This window comes from Amia ocellicauda, chromosome 6 (assembly GCF_036373705.1).
Source record: "Amia ocellicauda isolate fAmiCal2 chromosome 6, fAmiCal2.hap1, whole genome shotgun sequence".
Lineage (NCBI taxonomy): Eukaryota > Metazoa > Chordata > Actinopteri > Amiiformes > Amiidae > Amia > Amia ocellicauda.
The window spans coordinates 3,028,437-3,056,427 of NC_089855.1; the positions used below are offsets into that span (position 1 = coordinate 3,028,437).

At 56.8% G+C, this 27,991-nt stretch overlaps 2 protein-coding genes across 4 annotated transcripts; one reads left to right on the top strand and one right to left on the bottom strand.

Annotated features, from left to right (window-relative positions):
• Positions 1-49: 49 nt before the first annotated feature.
• On the top strand, positions 50-5,883 carry gabpa (GA binding protein transcription factor subunit alpha). 2 transcript variants are annotated; one of them, XM_066705788.1, is made up of 10 exons: positions 50-446; positions 2,915-3,014; positions 3,181-3,325; positions 3,451-3,535; positions 3,715-3,969; positions 4,052-4,246; positions 4,341-4,397; positions 4,534-4,674; positions 4,829-5,021; positions 5,268-5,883. In XM_066705788.1, the coding sequence occupies exons 2-10, from the start codon at positions 2,938-2,940 to the stop codon at positions 5,494-5,496; spliced, it is 1,377 nt and encodes a 458-aa protein (XP_066561885.1). In that variant the 5' UTR covers positions 50-446; positions 2,915-2,937; the 3' UTR covers positions 5,497-5,883. The 2 variants fall into 2 exon arrangements, with proteins under 2 accessions (XP_066561885.1, XP_066561886.1); XM_066705789.1 differs by lacking the exon at positions 50-446 and adding an exon at positions 1,734-1,895.
• A 422-nt stretch (positions 5,884-6,305) lies between these two features.
• Positions 6,306-27,951, bottom strand: LOC136750748 (amyloid-beta A4 protein). Of its 2 annotated transcripts, XM_066705785.1 has the most exons (17): positions 27,746-27,951; positions 15,851-16,018; positions 15,456-15,585; positions 15,252-15,364; positions 14,957-15,144; positions 14,625-14,836; positions 13,757-13,924; positions 12,737-12,870; positions 12,572-12,646; positions 12,260-12,418; positions 12,049-12,177; positions 11,731-11,830; positions 11,428-11,646; positions 11,043-11,096; positions 10,677-10,777; positions 9,526-9,672; positions 6,306-9,346 (listed from the first exon to the last, which is right to left on the bottom strand). In XM_066705785.1, exons 1-17 carry the CDS (start codon positions 27,806-27,808, stop codon positions 9,245-9,247), a joined length of 2,262 nt encoding a protein of 753 aa, XP_066561882.1. In that variant the 5' UTR covers positions 27,809-27,951; the 3' UTR covers positions 6,306-9,244. The 2 variants fall into 2 exon arrangements, with proteins under 2 accessions (XP_066561882.1, XP_066561883.1); XM_066705786.1 differs by lacking the exon at positions 13,757-13,924.
• Between the last annotated feature and the right edge of the window lie 40 nt (positions 27,952-27,991).

Below are 27,991 nucleotides of genomic sequence, written 5' to 3' on the forward strand. Positions count from 1 at the left end.
GTGCTTTCTCATTGTTAATTACAAGCGTACACTATATTTCAATTAAAAAAGGACTACAGACGCCATCTTGTAAGTCGAGAGGCTGAGGTGGGATAAAGGGACACAGACGCGCAAAGCACTTGGGAATTGTAGTCTTATAAGTGGCGAGCTCTTCCCCGGCGTTTATAGCGGGCCTATCCCGCGCACAGTGTCTCCACGGCGGACAGGCGTGAGTGTCGTCCTGCATTTGACACATCCAGCTCTTGCGGTTCATTTTGACCTTTATTTCTCCGTCAGTTACGGCTGTTTTCCGCGCTGACCGCGACTCCGCGCTCCCCTCCCCCCGGCTGTGCCTCTCACGCAACGCAGACGGGACCGACAGAGACGGGGCCGCTGGACCAGAGCAGCGAGCGACACGGCGACCCGGACACAGCGCTGCAAACGCGGACCAAAGCGAGCGTCTGAAGGTAAGGGCCCGGGACGCGGCTGCGGGAGAGCGATGGCGCACTTGTGGATAAACTTGCCCTGTGTTTTCAGTCAGGGAGCGACAGTGCACAGCTGGGCTTGAGTGTGTGTGTGTGTGAGTGTGTGTGTGAGTGTGAGTGTGAGTGTGAGTGTGAGTGTGAGTGTGAGTGTGAGTGTTAGTGTGAGTGTGTGAGTGAGTGTGTGTGTTTGTTAGTGTGTTTGTTAGTGTGTGAGTGTTTTTTAGTGTGTGTGTGAGTGTTTTTTAGTGTGTGTGTGTGTGTGTGTGTGTGTGTGTGTTTGTTAGTGTGTGTGTGTGTGTTAGTGTGAGTGTGTGTGTGTGTGAGTGTGAGTGTGAGTGTGAGTGTTAGTGTGAGTGTGTGAGTGAGTGTGTGTGTTTGTTAGTGTGTTTGTTAGTGTGTGAGTGTTTTTTAGTGTGTGTGTGAGTGTTTTTTAGTGTGTGTGTGTGTGTGTGTGTGTGTGTGTGTGTGTGTGTGTTAGTGTGTGTGTGTGTGTTAGTGTGAGTGTGTGTGTGTGTGTGTTAGTGTGAGTGTGTGTGTGTGTTAGTGTGTGTGTGTGTTAGTGTGAGTGTGTGTGTGTGTTAGTGTTTGTTAGTGTGTGTGTGTGTGTGTGTTAGTGTTTGTTAGTGTGTGTGTTAGTGTTTGTTAGTGTGAGTGTGTGTGTTTGTTAGTGTGAGTGTGTGTGTGTGTTAGTGTTTGTTAGTGTGTGTGTGTGTTTGTTAGTGTGTTTGTTAGTGTGTGTGTGTGTGTTTGTTAGTGTGTGTGTGTGTGTGTGTTTGTTAGTGTGTGTGTGTGTTTGTTAGTGTGTTTGTTAGTGTGTGTGTGTGTGTTTGTTAGTGTGTTTGTTCGTGTGTGTGTGTTAGTGTTTGTTAGTGTTAGTGTGTGTGTGTGTGTGTTAGTGTTTGTTAGTGTTAGTGTGTGTGTTTGTTAGTGTGTGTGTGTGTGTGTTAGTGTGTTTGTTAGTGTGTGTGTGTGTGTTTGTTAGTGTGTGTGTGTGTGTGTGTGTTTGTTAGTGTGTGTGTGTGTTTGTTAGTGTGTTTGTTAGTGTGTGTGTGTGTGTTTGTTAGTGTGTTTGTTCGTGTGTGTGTGTTAGTGTTTGTTAGTGTTAGTGTGTGTGTGTGTGTGTTAGTGTTTGTTAGTGTTAGTGTGTGTGTTTGTTAGTGTGTGTGTGTGTGTGTTAGTGTGAGTGTGTGTGTGTGTTAGTGTTTGTTAGTGTGTGTGTGTGTGTTTGTTAGTGTGTGTGTGTGTGTGTTTGTTAGTGTGTGTGTGCGCGCACTGGGCTGCACGGAGAAGCATTCATAGCATCAGCGTCCAATGCGCTCATTTCATCAGCAGCATCGCCGTGAATAACAACAGCCGCACCGCTAGCACAGGCGAGAGCCCCCGGAGCGCAGAGAGGGACCCGGACCTGTGCGCTGGCGCCCCGGCGCGACGGTGTGTGAGGGAGATGCAGTGAACACGGCTGCGGAGGAGCCGCTGGTCTGTGCCGGTCCGGTGCCGGTCCGCTGCCGCTGCCGGGCTGCTCGCTCTCTCGCTGCTGTTGATTTCCGGCCTGCGCGCCGCGGCCGCCTGTGTTTTGTTTCCGTTTCTCGCCATTTCCGTTTGAAGTTCTCCGAGTTGGAGAGAAAAGTCCGGTAAACCGAAGCCTTCAGTCCCACCCCCGGCTGGCCGCGCTCCCCATCCCTGGCCGCCGACTCCCGCAGTGGGGTCGAGTTGTCCCGGTGTGTGCGCACCGACGCGGGGCGCGGTTACTGCACTGCGCGGGTCTCCGTGTGCTCGGCGGTCAGTGCTCCGGGGGCGGCTGGAGACGCAACCAGGCCGCTTTCCGTCAAGTTCCCCCCGAGTTAAAGACGCACAGACAGAGCTTTGTGCAAATAGTTATGGCAATAACAGTCTCGGGCCTAGTGGTCGACGACGAAGCCTCGGCTTTGCGTGACTGGCTCTCCCCGCCCCCCCACCTACTCCTCTACACTCTCCCTCGTATGGGCAGGAGAGCCAGCCGGGCTACAGGCCTCTCTTCGGGGCTTTAAATAATTCCTTCCTGGGTGCTGGAGTATTTTAGTTTGTATTTTACTATTCACTGTAGACGCCACACTATTGAAAATGAGAGATTCAGGAATAACTCAGTAGTGTAGTGAGTGTCTTTGAGCACAGGTCCATTAATACCGATCCCAGGGGCAGCACTACCCAGCTGTGGGTGTCCGCTCTGTGCAGCGTCCAGCACTTTGTGTGTGTATTGTGTGCTGACTATTAGTGTGTTCATCTAGTGCCCTGTGTATGAAGTGTGCATGTTCTGTTGTATGTTGTGTATAGTACTTTCACTCACAGCCTTTACAGCCTTGTATTAAAACCTGTATATTTTCTCTTCTCTTGTTCTCCCTTTTCCCTTTCTCTGTCACCCCTGTCCTCTCTCCTCTCTCATCTCCACCTGTCCCCACTCCTCCTCCCCTCAGGCAGACCATCAGTGCTGTCCGTGATGTCGAAGGGAGAGACGGAGGAGCTGATTGAGATCGAGATCGATGGCCAGGAGAAGCAGGACTGCATGGAGGAGGGGTGAGAGACCCTCGATCGCATCAACACGAGCGGCTGTCTGACATCAGTGTTGTCGGCGCGTTGTGCCATCTCTCCGTCTCCGTCTTTGCTTGACCTTGTGTCTTCCTGCCCCTGTCTCTCTGTTCTCCTCACTGTCTGTCTGTCTGTCCGTCCGTCCGTCCCGCAGGATCGTGGAGCAGACCATCACCACGGCCGAGTTCGTCACGCAGGCCATAGACATCAACGAGCCGATCGGGAACCTCAAGAAGCTGCTGGAGCCCCGCCTGCAGTGCTCACTGGAGGGCCATGAGATCTGCCTGCAGGACATCCAGGTACTGTGTGTGAGAGAATGTGTGTGTTTGTAGACATGTGCAGCTCTGCATGGGGTCTTCCTCTCTCACTGCTGTCCTGTGTGTGTGTGTGTCTCTCTCACTGTGCTCTGCTGGCCCATGTGCAGTTGGACCCGGACCACAGCCTGTTTGACCAGGGGGTGAAGACTGACGGCACCGTGCAGCTCAGTGTGCAGGTCATCTCCCGGCAAGGTAACACACAACACTCCATGCACACGCTCTGTACACACATTGGATGTGTATACACGATGCATGTGCACTACACACACACTGTACGCTGCATGCACCCCTGGCACACTGAACACAGTGTGCTTTTACTTCATTCTACCTCATTGCCCGTGTCCCCCTGTTCGTCCCCGTGTCCCCTGCAGGCGTGGAGCCGCGGCTGAACATCCTGGAGATCGTGAAGCCCGTGGAGACGGTGGAGGTGGTGATCGACCCCGACGCCCCGGCTGGGGTGGGCGAGGACGGGCAACTGGTGGAGGAGGGGCAGGTGATCGCGCTGGATGGCTCCCGGGCCGGGGTGGGCACCCTGGTGGCGGACGAGACCTCGGAGCAGGTGACCCGCTGGGCGGCCGCCCTGGAGGGGTACCGCAAGGAGCAGGTCCGGCTGGGCATCCCCTATGGTGCGGACACCCCCCGAACATGCCACATGCACGCCACACACACATGCACATGTGTTCTTAAAACCTGCCTGCCCCCCCGCAGACCCGGTGCAGTGGAGCGCGGACCAGGTGATCCACTGGGGTGTGTGGGTGATGAAGGAGTTCGGCATGGTGGACGTGGACGTGTCGGGGATCCACATCCCCGGGCGGGAGCTGTGCGGCCTGGCGCAGGACGACTTCCTGCAGCGCGTGCCGCACGGGGAGATCCTGTGGAGCCACCTGGAGCTGCTGCGCAAGTGTGAGTGGAGCGGGGAAGACTGCGCAGTGGGTGCGGCTGTGTCTGTGCTGGCAGTGTGTAGACGTTGTGTTTACTCTGTCGTGTGAATCCACAGATGTGCTGGCCAGCCAGGAGCAGTCTGGACAGATCGCCACCGTGACCATCGACCAGCGTGAGTAACCGCAGCTCACTGTGTCACAGGGTGGGGTGTCAGGTCTGTCTGTCTGTCTTGCAGTAGTCGAACCCTGGTCCGCCACTCTCTCCAGCTGCTGATCGCCTCTCTCTTTCCCCCCCCCCCCCCCCCACAGCCGTGCAGATCATCCCAGCGTCGGTGCAGCAGCCCCCCCCCGCCATCAAGGTGCTGACCAGCAGCAGCAAGCAGAGCAAGGTGCAGCGCACGCCCCGCATCTCCGGGGGCGAGGACCGCAGCTCCCCCGGGAACCGCACCGGTACGACCGCACCCCCCCCCGTACCCCTGTCTATCTGTCCCTCCCCCATCCCACTCCCCGCGTCCATCCGTGCCCCCGCCCCGCTCCCCGTCTGTCCGTCCGTCTCTGTGTCCAGCGCAGACGCGTGACTGTGCTGACCGCTGCTGCTCCTCAGGGAACAACGGGCAGATCCAGCTGTGGCAGTTCCTGCTGGAGCTGCTGACGGACAAGGACGCGCGGGACTGCATCTCCTGGGTGGGCGACGACGGCGAGTTCAAGCTCAACCAGCCGGAGCTCGTGGCGCACAAGTGGGGCCAGCGCAAGAACAAGCCCACCATGAACTACGAGAAGCTGAGCCGCGCGCTCCGGTAACGCCAGCCTGTCCCGTCCGTCTGTCCTCATACGCTCACTGTGCCCATCCCTGTCTGTCTGTCTCTTTGTGGAGTCAGTGTGGCTCGCCTGTCTGTGCAGCCTGTGATGTTTCACAGTGAGGTGTGTGCTGTCCTCTGGTGGTCAATACAGGAACACCCTCATTTCACATCTGGAGTGCATGTGTCATTGAAGCTGCAGGCCATGTGTGTCCGTGTCTGACGGGGTCTCTCTCTGCGCTGCAGGTACTACTATGACGGGGACATGATCTGCAAGGTGCAGGGCAAGCGCTTCGTGTACAAGTTCGTGTGCGACCTGAAGACGCTGATCGGCTACAGCGCCGCCGAGCTCAACCACCTGGTGACGGAGTGCGAGCAGAAGAAGCTGGCCCGGATGCAGCTGCACGGGCTGGGCCAGCCGCTCACCACCGTCACGCTGGCCACCAGTGCGCTGCAGGACAAGGACAACGGCTGAGCTTGTGGGGGAGGCGGGAGGGTGAAGGAGTGATTGGGGGTGGGGAAGAGAGGGAAGGTGGAGGAGCACTTGGGGTTTGGGTTGACGTTGAAACTGGGACAGCCTGTAAATAGTCCCCTGGCTTCTGCTGAGGGTGGGGGGTTTGCATAGCGCGAGTGTGTGTGAATGAGTGAGTGTGTGTGTGTGAGGCTAACCTGCCGAGAACTACACCACCAGCTGCGTACTCCAGCCTCCTGCAGGATCCCACACAGAGTGTGAGAGAGAGAGAGAGAGAGGTGCCTGTGTAGGCCTGCAGGCTCTGCTGTATATACCTGTTTTTGATAGCCGCTGTTTGTAACGCTGTGCGTCTGCGCAGCACAGCCAATAAAGAGGAGTGCTGTTTTCTTACACTGTCTCCCTGTCCTTGCGGTGTGCAGTGTTCATCTATCAGTCTGTCTAGGGGTACAGTGTGCATCTTTAAGGTCCAGTTTAGATGCTTTATTTGCAGGATAAGTTGAACTCGTGCTGCCAAAGCTCCATCCTATGACGTCACACACACTGCAACAGCCTGAATGAGTAATAGATAGTGTTTCACAGGTGGATGCCTTTTTTTAAAAGGGTGTGTGAATGACTAATGCAATGGCAGCCGAGTGTAATGGATCGAAGCCCCCACAGAGCCCGAGTGACAGGGTGGAGAGGCCACACACAGCAGGTCTGACTGGAGTCACTGAGCAAGCCGGCCGGGTCTTGATTGTGCAGGAAAACGAGTCACTGACTCCTGGAGAAATGAAACCACACACAACAGCAGGAACAGAGCCAGAGCGCAGTGCCGCCTTGTTTTTTTGAAGTTTATTTATGTAATACAGTGTAGAAAGCTTTCCCAGTCACAGCAATGTTTGTACAGTCGCACAGAGATACAGAGAATCCCCCGGCTCCACGGCCCCCGGGCCCGCACTCGCACTGCGGGAGAGGGAGAGAGAGAGCGAGCGGGGCGGGGTGGTCCGTCCAGAGCTGGTGGCGAAGCACAGCATCGTCACAAGAGCAAGAAGAAGAGTCGCCTGCACTGACACACACGGATGAAATAAGCCACACCCCTCTCCCCACTCCACCACCCCCGCCTGCGCTGGCTTTGGTACAGTCCAGGCTGCCCCGCCCACCACAGGGGGTCAGAGTTCAACAGGCCAGAGCTCCGGCTTCTGATCGGCCCAGCGTGGAGAGACACGCACCCGGTTCGAGAGCTTTGGTTTAAGAGTGCGACTTGGTGCGTGTCCGACTGTGTCAGAGTGCGCCAATAGTGTGACTACATGAGAGGAAGTGAGTGAGTGCGACTAAGCGAGTGTGTGAATACCTGTGTGTGTGTGTGTGTCCCTCTCGGACGCACACATGGGCTGGAGACTGCCACGCACTGACGGAGCTAAAGGAGGCGTCTGCTGAACACACCCTCACACTGACCCATGCCCAAATCCTCCGCACCCTGTCCCTGTCCCGGACTCTGACCCCCGACCCCGACCCCCCCACTCCGTTCTCCGGCCCGGGTCAGCAGCTCTGGACGCCCTGGTCCGAGGCCCCACCGGACTGTGTTGTTTCTAAGCCTCCTGTCTTCCTGCAGCTGGGCAGCGCTGTCAGTCGCCTGACGGGGATCTGGTGGAGAAACACAACATTGCCTTCGGACCCGGCGCCGCCCGACACACACTCCCACGACTGAACATTAATAACGGGGGGTGGGGGGGCAGGAGGCCACAGCTAGTGCAGGAGCCGGCTGCCGGGGCCGTCTTGCTACATTCCACATTCCGACAGGCCAATTAAGTAACGAAGGAGCCAATTAGGGGCTGTGGCCATGGGGGGGGTAAGACTTAAGAGGGGAAGCTTGGGGGTGTTGGGGAGGCTGCTCAGAAAAGGAGGTGCGTCTCTCACACATACATCCTCTCTCTCATCTCTCTACAATAACACGTCTCTCTCTCACTCTCCTCTGCCTCTCTCACCCTGTCGTTACTCTCCACGGCCCGGCCACACCCACACCATTGCACATGCTCGGACACGTCTGCTGCCACCCACCCCCCCGCCACAAAAGCAGCCGGTGGCACAAAGCCACGCCCACACCACTAACCACTCCCTCCAACTCGACCGGCGGCTCCCACTGCCAGGACAGCACAACGGCAACCCATGGGACAGGAGGGGAGACTGCGAGGCGAGAGGAAGAGAGGCTGAGCGAGGGATGAGGGGTCCGTCCAGCTGTCCGGAGAGGAGGAGGATGACGAGGAACAGAGGCCGGCTCCCCCGCCCCCTCCCCCCAGGGGCCCGGGCACCACCACGGTGACAACGGGAGAATAAAGTCAAACACCAGACAATAAAATAAAATGAAACGTCTTAACGAGATCCAGAACGACTCTCTCAGAATGCATAGGAAGCCAACGCGACCGCTCCGATGAACAGCACAACCCCCGCCCCCCCGGCCACGCGACGCGAGCTCTGGACACCAGGGGGAGCTGCTACATAGGAGGACGAACAAAAATATATATAAACAGACCCCCGAAAACCTGAACTCAACAGACGGATGAGCGGAGCGGAGCGGAGTCTCTGAAACAGCAGACCGGAGACTCTGAATCTGAGATCGTCTTGTTTTCGTTTTTTAAACCACGTGATCACAAAGAAGTACTAACTTTACAACCCTGCTAAAATACACAGTCTCTACAGGAGAAGGACGAGGCCAGATAGCGGAACGGAAAACAAACGCGCAATTAGCACTTTTTTTTTCTCCATTTTTTTAGTTTTTTTTTCATTATTAACATTTTGTCCTGTATTTATGGTCATGCACTACACAGCAACAGCTGGCCTCTGTCCGCAACTGGACACATCACACGGAAATAAAAAACATTCAGCTCGGATTGGCGGTCCTCCGTTTTCACCTTTTTTTCCATTTTTTATTTGAACTTCCTGTCTTTCTTCAGTGATTCGATTATTTATAATCAGGTTTGTTTTTTTTGTTTTAGTTTTTTTTCCATTTTCTTTTTTTTTTGGAAAAACAAACAAAGAAACAATAAAATAATAAAATAAAAAGCTCATCAAAGACATTACTGAGTGTTTTTGTTTCTTTTCATTAAGAACCTGTGTGTGGTCAAGCACAGCGCAGCTGTCACCAGAAAAAAGGAGGAGAGGAGGAGGGAAAGAAGGAGGGATAGGAGGGAGAGAGAGGAGAGGAGGGAAGGGGAGGGGAGAGAGAGTAGGGCACAGGCATCGAGCAGAGAGCCCCGCCTGCTCCCTGTCCCCGGTGCCACCCTGCCAGGGCAGTGTGGGCCGCTCTCGGCACCGGCTCACTGCCAGTCAGCGGCCCGCCTCCGTGCCGCCCCTCACCGGAGCACGAGGGGGCGTGGCCTCCCTGCTGCAAGCCTGCTGATTGGACAAAGACACCTCTCCCCAGCAACAGGGGGGAGGGGGGTAGTGGTCTATTGCTGTGGAGAAGGGCCCCTTGTCCAATCAGAACAGGCCTCTCGGATCCGGTCCAATCACAGCACAGGGGAGTGCCGTGCCTCAGACTGACTGACTGACGGACACACAGACAGACACCCACAGTGACTGACTGACACACTGACGGACGGGAGGACACACTGACAGAGCCGCAGTGTGCTCAGTGCGTCAGTGCTGGACACACACTGCCCTGGACACTGGGGCAAGCCTGGAGGTCAGAGGGGGAGGGGCCTGGGGACGATAGGAGAGGGAAAGGAGGAGGAGGAGGAGGAGGAGAGGAGGAAGAGGGAGGGAGAGTGGGGCCTCAGTTCTGCATCTGCTCGAAGAACTTGTAGGTGGGGTTCTCATAGCCGTTCTGCTGCATCTTGGACAGGTGGCGTTCCTCTGGAGTCACTGCCGCGTCCACCTGGGGCAGAGAGAGAGGGGGGAGGAGGAGGAGAGAGAGAGGGAGGAGAGGAGGGAGAGGGAGGAGGGAGCAAGGAACAGAGTCAGACGGACAATCCCACAGACCTACAGACAGACAGACGAGTCAAGTCAGTCAGAGCGCAAGGACAGACAGAGGTCGAGCCCCCCCACTGCGCTCACCTCTACCACTCCGTGATGGATGGACGTGTACTGCTTCTTCCTCAGCATCACCAGCGTGATCACAATCACGGTCGCAATGACGACGCCTCCCACCATTAGCCCGATGATGGCCCCCTTATTGGAGCCCACGTCCTCCGCGAAGAACACCTGAGAGAGAGGAGAGAGCGTCTCAGTGCACCGATCTCAGCGGCCCCCGCCCGTCCCTCCGGCCAGTGAGCGCTGCGATGATGTCGCGTCGACACGGCTATTTTTAAAGATCGAATCTGGAAGCTCGGAGTCTGCAGTCCGGCTCCGGCCCCCAGGGCGTCGGGAGTGCGCCAGGGTGCAGTGTGCTCAGTGCGTCAGTGTCTCCGGGGGTGTGTGTGTCATGCGTGCCGATATCGTTTCCTTGTATAATCAGTCAAATTGCACAATGTTTACATTTGCAAGTGGATTGTTAATTGATGTACCTTCAACATAAACAACCATCATTCAATAGAAACACAATAATAATAAAGACGACGTCGGCACGGTCCTGTGCCGCACTACACACAACAGCCCCGTCTCCCGCTGCCCCTCTCCTGGAAACATGATAAAACCGCTCTCCTCTGGTAACTCCTGTAACTGAAACTTTAATCAACACTACAGTTTACCAGAGTTCAGAGGCGTCTCCCTGTCCGTTAAAACCATTTCACACTGAATATCGTAAAAGCTCCCGCCTGCAACTGCAACAGCACAAATACATCTTTCTGTGCGAAATATAAATAAACACCATTTAATCAAAATCTACATTACTAATACATTTGCGTGTCTAAGTCATAATTTAACTTCCGGGCACGTTGTACAGGAATTCAAAATGCTGTAACACCAGCCTCTCAGACCAGGTTATTTTGCAAACAACTAAGCATGGCATTCGTAATAGAGGGGTGTATTGTGAAAACATGATCTTTATAATGTTGAAAAATGCTTGTTTGTAGTGGATTTTGAACTTGAGCTTGACTTTCCGACCCGCCGAACATGAGGACAGACCGGGACACAGAAGACAGTGAATCATCTAGCTTACAGGAAGGAAAACAGACAAACAAGAAACAATGTGTCCTTTGGCTCAGGCGTCAGTGTCTTTGTGCTTCAGTGTCTCCGTGCATCAGTGTGTCACGCTGTGCTATACTCACCAGTTTCTGGTGGCGCACCTCGTACCCAGTGCTGTGTCGCTCCTCTGCCTCCATCCTCAACTCGGGCACCTCCTCCACAATCACCCCCGGCAGACCTGAGCCTGGGGGGGAGAGATCAATAATGAACACACACACATGCACACACACTATATATTTACTGTATGTGGTGCTGTTCTGACTGACGTGTGTAACTGTGTGTCACACTAATACAGAAACACACTGTTATTGCTCCTGTTTCTATTGATCATCTGCTTCTGTAAAGGCTTTGGCAATTCATCACATGACACGCCAAGAAGGCAGCTTGAGAGAGAGAGAGTAGCGGAGTGAGATAGCGAGGAGGAGGAAGGAGGGAGAGAAACTGCATACCAGGCCGGGTGGGGAGTCCTCTGTCAGGGGCGGGACGCACATCGATGGGCTCCACTGAGGGAGAGAGGGAGAGAGAGGGAGAGAGGGAGGGATGAGGGAGATTATTCTTCCGCCAGGCCGTTGGGAACAGTTTCATAATGAAATGCTGCACTGGGTGGACTGCCAGTAATCAATAACATTTGAAGTGATCAGCTGTAAAAGTCACAGATCAGCCTCCTGGAGACAATAATGACGTGCACTGTCTAATCGAGAGCTCCTGACACTGCGGCCCCCCAGGACTGGAGTCTGACCCTCCATGGGGAAGCCCACCCTGCCATCCAGAGCCCCAGTAGCTGCCACGCGCTCTCTGAGGACGGCCCCGGGGGCGCGCGGGTGCGGGTCTCACCCTGGTTCTGGGTGTTGGCGGGTCCGAAGCCGCCGGGGTGGATGTAGCCCAGCCCGTCCCGGCCAATGCCGCCCTCCTCCTGGGGTAGCAGGTCCAGCGGGGCGGTGCTGTCCGCCAGCGAGGGCATGAGGGCGTCGTTGCCGTAGCTCACCCTGCCCTCGCTCTGCAGAGACGCCACCTGCTCCCACACGTCCGCCTGCTCCCTCTGCACCAGCTCGTCTGAGAGGGGGAAGAGGGGACAGAGGGTTAGAGAGGGAGGGAGGGAGGGAGACACAGACGGGGCCCCGGGCCGCGGTGACTCACCCACTTGCTCCTGGATGTCGTCGGCGACGCCGGGCACCTTGTACAGCAGCCCCAGACTCTGGTTCATGCGCTCCTCGATCACCCGCAGGTGGGTCAGCACCTGCACACAGCGCCGGCACACACACTGCCATCAGCACCACACCACGTACACCGACAACACCGAGCAGCCAGTCAGTGTGTCAGTCAGCGTGTCAGACATTCAGTCAGTTAGTGTGTCAGCCAGTCAGTCAGCGTGTCAGACATTCAGTCAGTCAGTGTGTCAGCAAGTGTGTCATTCAGTCAGTGTGTCAGCCGGTCAGCGTGTCAGCGGGTCGGTACCTGTGGCCGTATCTGCGCTGCCTTCTTGGGGTCGACCATGCGGACGTGCTCGTAGTGCTTGATTGTGTGCTGCCGGTCCTTCTGCTCGGCGCGGACGTACTTCCTCAGCAGGCTGAACACGTGACGCGGCTGTGGGACAGACACAGCGCGGTCAGACAGACACGGGCGTGCAGACGCACAGCGGTGTGGAGAGGAGTGCGCCGAGCGGTACCTTGGGGGGGTCGGCCTGCAGGGCGGTGAGGTAGTTCTCCAGGGCCAGCCGGCGCCGGTCGTTCAGCAGCGCCTCCACACGGGCCATGTGCGTCTCCACCAGCTGCTGCCGCTCGCTCGCCGCCTCCTGCTCAAGAGACTCCACCTTCTCCTGGAAGTGCTGCGGGGAGACAGCAGACAATGTGTATAGTGTGGGCACAGGCACAGTGTAGGCATAGTATGAGTCCAGTGTAGGGTGTAGGGTGTAGGGTGTATGGTGTGTGTGAGCACTGTGTCCCGCGTGCGTGTCCTGCGTGTCCAGAGCGCTGCTCACCTGGATGACGGCCTTCTTGTCGGCACGGGGCAGGTTCTTGGCCTGTCTCTCTGCCTCCTCCCACTCTCTCATCACCTGCACACAGAGAGATTGTGTGTGTTTATCCTGTCATGCTAATAAAGCTCATTTTGAAGAGATGCACCTCCCCCTCTCCCTCCCTCCCACCTGTGACATCCTGTCGCGGTGCTTGGCCTCCAGGCTCTCCTTGGCCTTCTGGAAGTGGGCGTGTTCGTTCTCGTCGCCGGGCGTCTCCAGATACCGGTCCACGGCGTCGGGGGGGCTGGGGGCGGTGGTGGGCACTGGGGGCGGCAGAGAGAAACAGCGCTGCGTTACAGACGGGGTGTTCCACACCGGTGTAACTGCGCTGGCAGGACGACAGACACCGGGACGCCCAGCGCTCTCGGGCAGGCAGGCGGACAGACGGAGTCATGCGACAGGGTGTTAATGTAGCAGGCAGGTTAGTGTGTGTGCGTATGTGTGCGTATGAGAATGTGTGTGAGAGTGTGTGTGCGTGCGTGCGTATGAGCGTGTCAGTGTCTGTGCGCACCTGTATGCGTGAGTGCATGTGTGCGTGTCAGTGTCTGTGCGCACCTGTATGCGTGAGTGCATGTGTGCGTGTCAGTGTGTGTGTGTGTTAGTGTGTGTGTGTTAGTGTGTGTGTGTGTGTGTGTGTGTGTGTGTGTGTGTGTGTGTGTGTGTGCGCGCGCGTCAGTGCTGGGTCCCTGTGATAAAAAAGCGCAGGAGTGGAAGACAAACAGGAAGGTACACAAAGTAAACAAAGTGTTTAGGTAAAGACTGTTACACGCTTGTGTCATTGTTGTGAAGTTTCTGCAGAAAGAGCGTCACCGACAACAACACGGAAACCCCCCAACACACCAGGCCAGTCAGTGACACGCTAGAGACACTACAGCAGCTACGCACACAGCAGTGAGTGAGACAGACCCCGGACAGCGCAGTCTGCCACAGCGGGCTGCCAGTGCAGCAGGTTAGAACATGCTCACACGCCACACGCACGCAGACAGGCATGTGAGCACACACGCACACTGCACACGCACACACAGCACGGAGAGGGAGAGTTAGTGACGAGGCAGTCAGACCAGGGTGGCACGAAGCCTTGACTGTGACAGAGAGAGAGAAAGAGAGAGAGAGTGGGAGCGGGGGGGCAGTGCGGTGCCTGTCACTTACACACGCTGCCGCACACAGACAGGCAGTACTCCTGGGAGTCGAAGTTGTTGCGGTTGCCACCGCAGCCGCCGTAGATGAACTGAGCGCAGCGGCCCTCCTCACTGTCGAAGAACCAGCGCGGCAACATGGCCCGGCACGGCCCGGTCTCCGCCGCCTCTGAGCACACCTCTGCAAACACACACTGACACCCTCACACACTGATGCTGACACACTGACACCCTCACACACTGATGCTCTGACACACTGACACCCTCACACACTGATGCTCTGACACACTGACGCCCTCACGCGCTGATGCTCTGACACACTGACGCCCTCACGCGCTGATGCTCTGACATACTGATGCTCTGACACACTGACGCCCTCACGCGCTGATGCTCTGACACACTGACGCCCTCACACACTGACGCCCTCACGCGCTGATGCTCTGACACACTGACGCCCTCACACGCTGATGCTCTGACACACTGACGCCCTCACGCGCTGATGCCCTCATAGTCTGCAGAACACAATCTGACACCCTCACACAAAGTGTAACCCGCTGACACTGATTCTGAGCTTGACCCTGCAGGACACACTGTGACACACTCTCTGGCACTCTGTCCGACACCCTGCAGGGACTGGGGGTCACCTGACTGGCTGCAGAGAAGCTGGCCCGATCCCCTGCTGATCACAGCTACACCCCCACACGCTGGCCAACCCCCTGCAGCGCCGCGGTCTTGGGGCTCTCTCTCACAGCCGAGCGGTCAAGCTGAGCCGACCCCATGACTCAGGACTGCAAGGGTCTGATTGAGTGCAGGGCCCTGGACTCGGCCCCAGGCGTGGCCCTCGGTGGTCCCTGCGGCCGCTGTGCCGCCCCCCCGCCTACCTCGCACCACCTCCTCCACCGACTCCGTGGTGGTCGTGGTCGTGGTCGTCATGGCCACGCTGGTGGTGCGCTCGCTGGCCTCCGGCTCCTCCGTCTCGTCGTCTTCCTCCTCCTCCTCCTCCTCTTCCTCCTCCACATCCTCGTCATCCTCCCCCAGGGCTGCCTCGGCACCTTCCTCCTTCACCTCGGCTTGACCCGCCTCCCGGGGCTCACTGGGGGAGGGAGAGAGGGGCTGTCAGTACAGGTGTGTGTGCGTGCGTGTGTGTGTGTGTGTGTGTGTGTGTGTGTGTTTTAGAGACAGTGTGTGTGCGCGTGTGCGAGTGTGTGTGTACCTGTTGTCGGTGTAGTCCGTGTCAGCTCCGCCCCACCACACGTCTGAGTCGTCCTCCTCCAGCTGGGCACTGTCGTCACGCTCCGCCTCCGAGGGGCAGCACACGAACTCCACGCCACGGAAGCGGTCAATCCCACATGGCAACAGCATGCCATAGTCATGGAGATTCATGGAGCGGTCCCCACAGGACTGGGGCGAGAGAGAGAGAGTCAGTGGGAGATGCACAGCGAGAGGAGAGAGGCAGGGGTCTGAGGGGTCAGGCGGGTGCGGTGGGGTCTCGGGGGTCACGCACTCACCTCTTTGGCCACGGTGTGCCAGTGCAGGTGGCTCTCGCACATGTCCATGCGCTCCTGGTGCAGGAACTTACACTTGTCTGGGACCAGTAGGGCGTCGCTCACAAACTCCCCCACTGCAGAGACACACACACACAGGGTTAACACTAAACACACGCATACGCACACGGACACGGACACGTACTCGCGAAAAAAGGCCTCCCATACCCAGGCAGCGATAGGGCACCACGATGTGCAGGTGGCTGCGGCACTGCTGACGGCCCTTCTTGCACCAGTTCTGGATGCTGACCGGCTGGTTGGCCTCGACCACATTGGTGATCTGGAGCTCAGGGTACACCTGCAGAGAGAGGGAGGGAGGGAGGGAGGGAGGGAGGGAGGGAGAGAGAGAGCAGGTGAGTAGGATATTCTCAATGGACTATACAGCTCAGACATGCATACCACTCACGCACTCGTTCACAGACACACACACTCACTCACTCACTCACTCTTTCCCTCTGGCCCTGTAGCAGCTCTCCTTCTCCTGCCTGCCTTCCCCCCACCCTAGCCTTCTCTCCTCCCCCTCTCCCCTCTTCCTCCTCTCCCTCCCTCCCTCCCTCTCTCACCTCCTGGCAGTACTGCAGGATCCCCTCCTTGGTGCCGATGCAGCTGCGTGTGCCAGTGGGGTCGGGCTCCCAGCGGCCGCTCTGCACGTTCACATGCATGTTCAGCTTCCCGCAGAACATCGCCACCTGGGGCTCCGCCAGCAGGCCCACCGAGCCGTCCGTGGGCACCTGGGGAAGAGAGAGAGAGAGAGAGAGAGAGAGAGAAAGAGAGAGGGGGTTTACATGTGAACAAAACACGGCTCCTGCACGGGTCTGGCAGTGCACGGCAGATACGCGGACTGCACAGACAGACGGACACGCAGACTGACACACAGACAGCTCCCTTCCTATCTCATTCCTATCATTCATTCCCTGACTGCATGAACACGGACACACATGCACACGCACACGGATAGCTGTCAAGCACATCCCTGCTTCCTGCGTAGAGCATCAATCACATTCCTGAGGAAGCAGAGTCACAGCACCCGGCTACAATTACAACACAGTCCCGCAGAAACACAACAGTCCCATTACAGTACAGTAGAGTGCGGAAGGACGGTGCCGTGGAACATGTGTGCCCGAGGTCAGGGGTCTCTCCCCAACCCTCTCTCTCTCTCTCCCTTCCCTTATTTGTTTTCTCAGTCCAACCCTGCCTCCAGTCTGACCTCCCTCTCCCTCTCTCCTCACTCCCTTTGTTTTTACACCTGTTCTATGGAATCTCTTTTCCATCAGGAGGCGGAGGACTGGGCTTCACCCCTCCTTCTCTCCATCTCTCGCTCTCTCGGTGTGTCCGGGGGGATTTGCTCCAGAAATCTGATTTACATTATTGCTATAATTAGAGGCAATTAAAGAGGTAGAGAGGTCACCACTCTGGAGGGAGGGGAGGGGGGGCAGTGTGTGTGTTCTGCCAACATGTCACACAGCACACGCAGCCCAGGGAACACGCAGCTCTGGGGGCTGCCTGGCCCTGCACTCCCCCGTCTCCCCGCTGGGGGGCGGTGCGGTGCTGTCCCAGAGCGCGCACTGTACACTGCCGACCTCAGCAAGGCTGCACCCGTGTGCGTGTGTGTGTGTTTATACATGACTGCGCATGTTCGTGTGCGTCTGTGTGATTGTGTGTGCACGGCTGCGTCTGTCAGAGTGTGAGTTTGTCAGTCTTGAGTGTATTAGTGTGTACCTTTGCATCACTGTTTACAGATCAGTGTGTACCAGTGTATGTGCGTTTATTAAAATGCACGAGGGTGTGTGCATTAGTGTGTCCGTGTGTATTAGTGTCAGTGTGTCTGTATGAGTGTGTATGTGGCAGTGTGTTATTAGTGTGTACGTTTGTCTGTGTGTGTGTATATTAGTGTCAGTGTGTGTATTAGTGTGTACGTGTGTCAGAGTGTGTACATGTGTCTGTATAAGTATGTAGTGTGTGTAATCAGCTCTTTGTTCGGTCGCACGTAGCAGCAGAGCGCTGGGGAGGAGCTCAGCTGAAAGACCACATTGTGCCAGAACACAAAGACAGGAGAGAGGGGGAGGGACAGAGATCTGGACCGCACTGGCTCTCAGTCACAACGTCCACAATCTGTCCTGTTAGTGTCACTATTATTGTTGTTATTGGGATTTATCTGTCCGTGGAGGGAGGCGGGTGTTGGACGGGGACTGCCACGTTGTGGGACGAGCTCGTCCAACTACCGTCTCTTGCGGAGCGGCCCGGCTCGGGGGGGACAGTCTGAGTCCTGACACAGTCCAGTGGAAGGGCTTTAAACAACACACGCGCCGTTTTCACTCTCACAGCGCCAGGCAGTAACAGGAGCTGGCCGGGGGGGGGGATATGTGAGGTAACCCGACTCCCCCGACCGGGACAGGAAGTCAGGAGATCCGCTGGCTTGCATAGCGGGCACTGAGCCCTCTGAACACTGCCCAGAGAGAGAAAGACTGAACACTGCCCAGAGAGAGAGAGAGAGCGAGAGAGAAAGACTGAACACTGCCCAGAGAGAGAGAGTGAGAGAGACTGAACACTGCCCAGAGAGAGCGAGAGAGAGAGAGAGAGAGACTGAACACTGCCCAGAGAGAGAGAGAGAGAGAGAGAGAGACTGAACACTGCCCAGAGAGAGAGACTGAACACTGCCCAGAGAGAGAGCGAGAGAGACTGAACACTGCCCAGAGAGAGAGAGAGAGAGAGAGACTGAACACTGCCCAGAGAGAGACTGAACACTGCCCAGAGAGAGAGAGAGACTGAACACTGCCCAGAGAGAAAGAGTGAGACTGAACAATGCCCAGAGAGAGAGCGAGAGAGAGAATGAACACTGCCCAGAGAGAAAGAGTGAGACTGAACAATGCCCAGAGAGAGAGCGAGAGAGACTGAACACTGCCCAGAGAGAGAGAGATTGAACACTACCCAGAGAGAAAGAGTGAGACTGAACACTGCCCAGAGAGAGAGAGATTGAACACTACCCAGAGAGAAAGAGTGAGACTGAACACTGCCCAGATGTCAACCACATTATAAACCAAACCTGACCAAGCACCGGCTCAGTGACCACAGCCTGGCCGTAGAAACGGGCCGACACAGGCAGAGCTGGCTGCCCAGAGAGGAGCGGCGCTGTGGTCACTGAGAGACCGGAGAGGTGGACACAGGACACTCCCTAACTGTTAATATCCATGTTCCTGTTCATAGTGTTATGATATATTACTGTAATTATAAGGGTGTGTTATATATAAGTGTGTAAATGTGTATCTAAACCTTTTTTTATTTCTATTGTTTGTTTATCTATCCACCCCCTCCCCCCACACACACACTATTATTATTGCTCCAGTCTCTATTGATCATGTGTATCATGTGTAAAGACTTTGACCATTCATCATACATGGCACAGAAGAGAGAGAGAGAAACGGTGGGAGAAAGACCCCCTGACTGCAGACCAGAGAGGCAGGACTCGCACACGGCCAGGAGCCCCCCACTGTGACCGCTCCCACCCGACTGCAGCACAGGGGTCAGCGGCCGGACATGTCCCAGCCGCCCCAGAGGAGCAGTGCGGTGGACTGAGAGCCGGTCCGAGAGCATCCTGAGACATCACACAGCGGAGGGCTTTAACAGCAGACTGTACAGCGGGGGGGCGGAGGACGTGCGGCTGTATTGCATTGTGTGCATCTGTGTGGCAGGGGGGTTTAATTAACAAGCCGATCTCTGGGAGCGAGGGAGGCGGCTCAGCCGGTCTGTTGGCTCACCCTGCCGCAGTGCTGATAAAGCCACGGTTTATGATGGTGGGAAAGACCGCACGGCTCCCCAGAACACGTGCTCCACACGCCACAGACGCCCACTGCCACCCCACCCTGCCAACCGCCCGCTCCGATCAGCAGGAGCAGGAGGGACAGCGCTCCCGTACCGAATATCCTCACAGTGAGGAACAGCCCGGCCGCCTGGAGTCCCCGCTGTGTGACGCTCTGAACCTCCAGGACGAGGGGCCCCGTCCCACCAGACCAGGGCCTGTCCTGCCCTGCCTGCACCCAGAGTTGGGCATCAGACCCGGCAGCGGCAGCACCCCCCCCACAGAGCAGCCACAGCCCTGTCCTCTGCACTTGCCCATCACTGCACACAGTGGGGGGGCTCAGGCCGAGATGCACAGCCGCCCCCCCATGGCTCCCGAGCTCCGTGGACAACTGCAGTCAGGGCTCAGACGCACAGCACCGCTGGACGAGCCTTCAGCCGGTGCAGACGGTACCTGGAGCAGCGCACCTGGCCGCCCGGCACACCTGCGCTCTTTATACTGCACCGCCTGATTGAACGGTTTCTCCTGATTACTGACGTGTTGCAGCACTTTTAATCATTTCAACCCTGTTACTGCAACTGCCTCTGTGCTTCTACCTGCCCCCCGCACACCCCAGGGCAGGAGCTCTTATATTTGACACTAATCAACTTAAATAAAAACACAGACAGATGAAACGGCTGCTAAAGGGGGGTCACAAGACAGCGCCGAGTCTTCCGCTTTAGAAACAGAGCGGGGGAGGGCAGCGACACGGGGACGGCTCACCCCTCAGAGTCCAGGGCAGCGTCTCAGTACCTCCTGCCTCTTTTGTTCCCGCGCACTGGACCCGTCAGTGAAGGCCCGGCAACACAGAAGAAACCCAGTCCATGAAGCTCTTTCTACATATGAATCTGAATGTGAACTCGTGTCCAACATGCCGCCGGGGTCCTGAGGAGACGAGGGGACTCTCCCTGCCAAGGATATTTATAGAACTGAAACCATTTCTGGCTGGTTTGGTGAAGTGGATCGGCGCCTCCCTGAAGACACGCACAGGAACAAGGGAGGGGCTGGACACTGACTAACAGAGAAAGACAGACACAGACACAGACACACATGCATGCATGCATGCATACACAGAGAGAGAGAGAGAGAGAGAGAGAGAGAGAGACAAATACACACTCAGAGAGAGAAAGAGAAACACAGTGACACACAGAGAGAAACAGACAAATACACACAGAAACAGAGACACGCTCAAAGAAAGAGATAGCGACACACACACACAGCGACTCAGATAAACAGACACAGAGAGAACAAGAAACCGAAAGAAACACCCAAAGAGCGAGAGAGAGACACAGACAGCCAGCAACAGTGCCCAGTTAATAATTAAACAATTACGAAATGGGACGCAGATTGGAAGCAGGAACAACACTCGTCCTTGGGGAAAAGGGGCTGCCACCCCAACCACCCCTTCCCTAACAAAGGAGACAACCTTTCCAGATGACAAGACCCCCGACCCCGCTCCCATGAGGCCACACTGTCCCCCCACAGCACACTGCTAATCAGCCTCGCTGTGGGATTAAATGGGCACTAACATCCAACATCTGTTCTCACAACGGGGGGGAGAGGGAGACACGGGGACGGAGGGGTCTGTAGCGTGATCCTGGGAGAGGACGAATAGAGAGAGGGAGAGGAGGAGGAGGAGGAAGAGACAGGAGAAGGAGGAGAGGATAGGCCTGACCCACACCCCAGGGAAATCATCCTGCATTAGCTGGATACGCCCCACATCTCTCCCCCTCATCTTTCACACTCTCTCCATTTCCCTCTCTCTTTCACACCGTTTCTCTGCTCCCCCCCATCCCTCCAGCATTGGTCTGAAGCCAAACCCCACTGCAGTCTGGAATAAATCACACATCGACCTGCCGTTCGTGGAGGGAGGAGGGGAGAGACAGAGAGAGGGAGGGAGGCAGGAGAGTGGAGGAATGGATGAAGACAGGATTAGCAGGCAGGTGGCACGAGAGAGAGAGACCCTGTGTGAAGCTCTGCGACAAGGAGACGCGCTCTTCCGAGAGACGGGGAGAGACGCCTGCTCAGACAGACAAGAGTTCAGCCCTTCTGTCACTCGGCCAGGAACACAGGAAGGAGCGGTGGGGCCAAGTGACAGGCGCTTCCTGTCTGCGCCGGTCCACCCTTCCCGGTGGACGGGCAGGGAGGGAGACACAGGGACACAGCCGGGGCAGAGCAGGGCCGGTGCTACAGCGCTCAGTCTGCGCCTGCGTCTCCCCCAGCGCTAGAGCTCGGGTCTCGCGGCGCCTCACAGCCGGACACAGCCGGGTCAGGACACCTCACTGTGACTCAGCAGGTAACAGTCCATGCCGGTCAGACTCGTGCCAGTGAGTGACCGCCTCTCCCTCAGCGCCAGTCTCTCTGTGCTGACAGGGATGCTTCGGGTCTGGGAGGCCGGTCGTGGGAGCGTCTGGCCCGACACTAAATCTGCCAGGTGTCGCCCTGCATTAACAGCGCAGGGAGTTAAAGCGGTTCTGCTCAAACAGGATTAGTTTCAGGCAGGAGGATGAATAATTAAACCAGTGCGAGGCCTCGGGATTCCCCCAAATCAGGACGGCAGAGCCGAGAGCTGCCGACGCCTCATTGATCGGAGGATCCGAGAACAGCAGGGCTCACGGGCCGGCCCCGGGCGGTAACAGAGCCGGGGGAGGGGGGTGATGGGGCGGCAGCTGAGCTCTGGAGCAGCGGCCAGCGCCTCCCCTCACACCGTCCCCCCGGCACTGCCGTCGCACTCAGTGGGGCGGATCTCCACGATCACAGCCAGGACGCTAACAGCGGGAAGGATGCCCATGAAGGGTTAATAAGGCTTGCAATGTATGTGTACGGGACATTCAGAGTATAAAGCTCGTCCAGATAGCTACATCTGATGTCCAACACTATGGGACATCAGCATGCCCTCTTGTCTGGACTCGAGCACAATGTTTCAGACTGTAACCTTACAAAACTGCCATATTTATACATTGTATACACCTTCCAGGAAACTAAAACGGTCTTCAAGAGCAGAATTGACTGTCCTGCCCTCGCTGCCTATGTCACACTGGCACGATCACCCCGCGCACGATCCAGACCTTCTGTGCATCCCTCAGTGCGTCCCTCAGCCCCCGCACGCCTGAATGAAATAACTGAATGTCCGAATGGACTCTGAGGGGCTTCAGCACCGCGTATCGCCCGCAGCGGGGGCTGCTCTGAGCTCCGGGATCCCACCGCTGGCGGAAGACCGGCAGTTTAATAATGCCCCCCCCCCCCCACAGCCCTCCCAAATCAAGACAATGTCTGGGGCTCTTTGTCATGGACTGTGAGAGCAGACATGCAGTCTGTGGATTTTAAAACCCAGCTTCAGAATTTCAGGCCCTAAATGAGAAGAAACTATTGGGGGGTGGGGGGGGGGCGCTGTACAGCACAACTGTCCAGACAGCTGCTTCGAGGTGGGGGGCATCTCCACTGGCCTCCTGACCTCCACAGCCGCCGCCCCCCTGTGGTCTCTCTCTCTCTCTCTCAACAAGCTCCCTCCTTCTGCTCTGGGCGTTGCTTAGCAACTGAGATCCAGAGAAATTCAGGCTCCGTCTGCGTCCAGCGGCACGTCCAGGACACGGCACGGCACGGCACCGCTCCGCCAGGGCACGGCACGGCACGGCACCGCTCCGCCAGGGCACGGCACGGCACGGCAGGCTGCCACGCTAACGGACGAGGCGGCGAGAGGCAGAGAATTACCCCTCCTCCATTAACAAGCTGGCTCAGATCAGTCTACACAGAGCGAGGGAGGAACAGATGGAGGAGCAGAGGAGCAAGAGAAGACGGTGGGATGAGAAAGACATACAGCGCCCATCCACACTGACGTGAGCAGCCCAGACACGCTGCCACTGTGCACTCGGGACACATCCACGGAGACAGCCGGGCAAAAACACAGCGTGCTCGTCTGAAGGACGGCGATTGGGCACAGAGGAGAGGGAGGCTGTGGGAAACAGGAGGCAGAGATCTGTAGTTGGGAGTCAGATGTCTGTGGCAGATCTGCAGGTCTGCGGGCTGAGAGAGAGAGAGAGCGAGAGAGATAGGAATCAGCTGGCACTGAACTTCTGCTCAGGTACAGGGTGTGCTCCACTGTCCTGGGACGCCGTGCCCTGTGCGACTGTCCCGTCACCCATGTGTGCCCCTACACACTCGGCACTCTGTACACCGATACATTCGGCCGTGTTCATTATTCTGGGGGAGAGAGCCCTGTAACCCGGCGTAGAATCGAACGGTGTCTCTCTGGCCCGGGGCAGAGGGCTGCGACGGGACTGGACTGGACTTTTCAACGCCCACAAAGGCGCAGATCAAATCAGGCCACAGCATTCGAATGGACTGCGGTCACAGGGGTCCGAGTGCGTGTTTGTGCCAGTGTGTGCGTGCGTCTCTAGGCATGTCTCTCCATTATAGTGTATCTATACGTGTGACCCTTAGCCTGCTCTAGAGAGCTCAGGGGAAGAGCTATATAGAAACCTCACACTCACACACACACACAATGTAGTGATACTGAGCAGTACAGTACAGTATAAACACCCTCACACTCTACTAACACGCGGTTTACAGTACCACACGCACCACATACAGACACCGTGCCACTCATGCACTGCAATGACGCACCGTGAACGCACAGAGCCACACACGCACCGCACAGACACTGGGTGTAACACCAGAAACTGGTGCGTGGACGCAGGCCTGGCGGGGGCCACAGTGTCAGGCTGCTGCTGTTCTTTTTGTGGCTGCGGTTGCCGTGTGATTTAAGAAGTAAAAACAGAAACAACCCAGCGACAGGAATACACCCCCGCCTTGGGGCGCCACTAAATATAGCCCTGGGACTCCTGCAGCCAGAGAGGAACAGTCAGGCAGCAGGGGCAGGGCCCGGCGGGCAGCGATCACAGCCACCGAGCAGCAGCAGCGCCCCCCAGGGCCGGGGCAGCAGCACAGCCCTTGTGCACGGCCCCCCACCGACGCCAGCAACGTCTGATTTAGTCTAGAATCAGAATCCCCTCCCCTGCAGTGGTGACACAATCTCAGACTCCTCGATGATCGCTCTGTGGGTGTGATGTGGGACACATCCCGTGGCAGGTAATGCTTCAGTGCTGTCTATTGTCAAAAGACTGGAGACGGACAATGACATGGCCGTGATTTCCGTCTACAGACCACAGAGTGATACGGCACAGAGCACCTGAACAGCACACCGCACTCACAGGGCAGGGAGCTCATACAGGAGCTGCAGAGACTGTGGTCCAGGTCAGGGGTCTGCAGCTCTGCTCCTGGAGAAACAAGGTCATTTTCAGGTTTTATTCCAAGTTAATTAGACCAAGAATAGGCTTAAGTAGCTCCTGCCAAAGAACCTCCTCCCCCCGCTCTCTCTGCTCTTTGATTGTGTCAGGCTCGACCAGGGGCCAGGTGCACTTCAAGACAAAAAAATCACAGCAGACCTTCCCTCGAGCAGCACATTGACCTCACTGTGTTACAGGTTCGAGAGACCCCCGTCCACGTGAGGAACGCTGCAGGGCAGAGCTGGGGGCCATCTCCAGGTAAGCTGCGTCACGCTCCTGGCCCAGGCCTGCAGGATTGTAGGCTGGGGGTGCAGGTAGGCCAGGTCTGGAGGGGCTCTTAAAGACCCAATTCAACTCTTAATTGGGTTAACTGGATTAATTTAACAGCATTCCATTCTTAAGGCACAGATGATGGCTTGTTTTGTAAGTTGCCATGGATAAGGGTGTCTGCTAATAAATAAATAATTATAATAATGATACAGACTTCTGACATCTGCTGGACTGCACCCCCCACATGGGGCGCGGTGTGCACGTGACAATCACTTCCCTGGGTACGGAGAGCGATTCGACCCAAGCAGTGCCATGACGGTAAGAGACGACAGGACAGCAGTGTTCAGGAGGGGATGCAGGGCTGTTTCACTGCAGCGGGAACAGATACCCCACCCCCTGCCCTGCCCACGCCCTCGCAGTGTAATTCCACCCCTAAGGGCACCCGTGGGCTCCGCCTCGGCACAGACACCCCTGGAGATCGGAGACTGCAGCCCCTGCACCGACACACACAGACTGCAGACCAGCCCTCGATCGCTCAGGCAGTTCAACTCCAAACGGCTTTACTGTCCTGACTGACTGACAGCAGTGCAGCCCCAGCAGGGACAGACAGGTCCAGCGCTCAAGAGCTGGGCGAGGGGACAATAAATACAGCAGGTAAACAGTCTCTCTAATTGAGTGCAACTCAAATGAGTCGTCTCGACAAGATTGTGTCATAATACCATTGAACATCCAGTACAGTATGAGGGACGGAGAACAGACCAGGAATAGCCTCCCCCTCCCAATTAAACTGAACTAAATACAACTCTAATTAGCTTGATCAAAGGGAGCAGGTACGGCCCCAGTACGGGCGAAGGGAGCGCAGCCAGCAGCGCAGGGCAGGAGAACAGGAAGAGCGGCGTGTTTTCTCCCTCTCCCACAGGCCTCCCATGCCACCGCAGACACACCCGACACCTGGCTGGGCTGTGGGAGTGCAATTGTGTTGCTCTTTGTGTCCTGTAATCAGAGGTTTCCACTCTGCGGCACACAGTAGCAGCGAGATTCACGCAACCCTTTCACACAGGATATTGTTAGTGTTGAGTGTGAACAGGATAAACACTGACACAGCAGAGAGAGAGCGAGAGCGCACCCCACGCACACGCAACACTGGCAGCCTGGGCCGGGGTTGCGATGGCAGCCGCAGGGGGGGCTGTGAAGTGAATGGTGTGTTTACAGTGTGTCAAGAGAAAACACAATACAGCCCCACCCCCGCCTCCACACACACCTTACAGTGTCCCATTACAGCCCCCCCGGCCCACATAAAGGGCCATTCTTCCACTTTACACAGATCAGCTATAAATTCCTGCAATTCCGCTGAAGACAGAGTGACCTTTCCACAGAGACAGAGAGATGGGGGAGGGATCGCATTCGGCTTCTCTTTCTTTTCTATCTGCACAACACAGAAGGGCAATAAAACACGCCGGGTATAGCAGTGAGGGGGGGTGGGGGGCACACACAGCACCAGGACGATTACACCGCAATTAAACACCACAGCCCCCCCACCCTGGAAGCACTTCATTATGCGGGCTGGATACGTGGGAATGGCGCATCACAGACTCACAAACACCAGCCCTGAGGAGGGAGGCGCGTCTGGGCGCTGATGATGATGATGATGATGATGATGATGAAGACGGGGACTGCTCTCCCGCGGGTCCCTGTGTATTCCCTCAGACCTGTGCAGTAATTCACCGCAAACAGACAGGCATGAGAGACCCGGCCTGTGCTGCTGCGGGGCTGTGCCTCCCGCCTCCGTGTCTGTGCGCCCGGCGCCGCAGCGCTGCTGTCCGGCCACAGTCTACCTGCCCGCCCGATCCACTGGAGCACCGCAGTGCAGCGCCGCCATTTTACCTCCGCCACCATCCCTCTCTCTCTCTCTCTCTCTCTCTCCTCCACCTCTCTGTGAAAACACCCTGCCTCCACCGCGCACACGCAGGACTACACCTCCACACACAGCCCTGCCCGGAGGAGCGGGGGACATTTTGAGCGCATTGTGTTTTGACTGGTCTTTTCATACGGGAGAGTGCATCATATTTTTCTGGACCTCAACCAAAATACCTCAAACACAGAAGAGGAAGAGAGAGAAAAGAAAATCAGTCCCCACACATCCACAAACCGCACATCTCTCCTCTATCTATACCAATCCGTGCGGCTCGGTGTAGTTTGTGGACGCGTACAGGTCTCTCCAGCTCCAGGACAATGTGACCACTAGGGATCCCACCCCCCGTGACCCGCCTCGATCACCCCCTGGGCGCCTGTAGAAACCCGCCCGGTCCGCAGTCGGACCCGGGTCTCCGTCCGACGGGCTGCGACAGAAGGCGTGGAATCCCGGGCGAGGTTCTAGAACCCGCGGCGCAGATGCCCGGATCAGCACTTTCTTTCACCAGCGCAGCGCCGCGTTATTGTTGCACACAAATGATGCCGAACACAAATGGAAGCAGTGATAATAATAATGATGAGGACCATAATGAATCTCCATTATCATCATCACAACAACAACAAACAAACCGGTGTGTCTGAACCCAGCGCATTAATAAACAAGATACGAGTGGATGCCAGTCTCCTGTGGCTGCACAATTGTCCAGGATGCCACCCTGCTCTGCAAACAACAGCTGCAGGTATCAGCCCTCGGTACCGCAGCCCATCGGCCGCCTCAGTATTTTTTTTCCCTTTTATGCATTTTTTAGGTCAGTGCTTAAAAATAAACTCGGTGTCACCACACAGCAACACGCAGACAGGGAGTGTGTAGCGCTGTGTGTGCGCATGTCTGTCTGTCTGTCTGTCTGTCTAGGTGCATGTCTCTCTCTCTCCTGTGTGTGTGTCTGAACAGACCCAGCGCGGCGTCAGCAGGCTGTGTGTCTAACTGCGTTTTCCCCCCGCACCCCCGCACCCCCGCACCGGGATCCGCAGTGGCTCTGCATGCGCGGTGCAGCCCGTGGGCAGGACCGTCCTCCCTCTCCGGAGAGGAAGAGAGAGAGAGAAAGGGAAAACATATCCCTGCGCGTCTGATGGCTGCTCTCTGCCCGCTCGCTTACCTCCACAGCCCGAGCCGAGCCAGCCGCGATCAGCAGCAGCAGAAGCGCCGAGTGGTCCACCATGTCCGTCCCTGTCGCGCTGCGTCCTCGGCCTGCGGTGCCGCTTCACAAAACAACAATAACGGAGATAATTCACAGTGCGCCGATCTGCCGCGTCCGTCTCCGTCTCCGTCTCCGTCTCTGTCTGAGTCTGCGATGGGAGGGAGGGAGGGAGGGAGGGAGGCTGCACAGCTGCTCCGGGCTCCA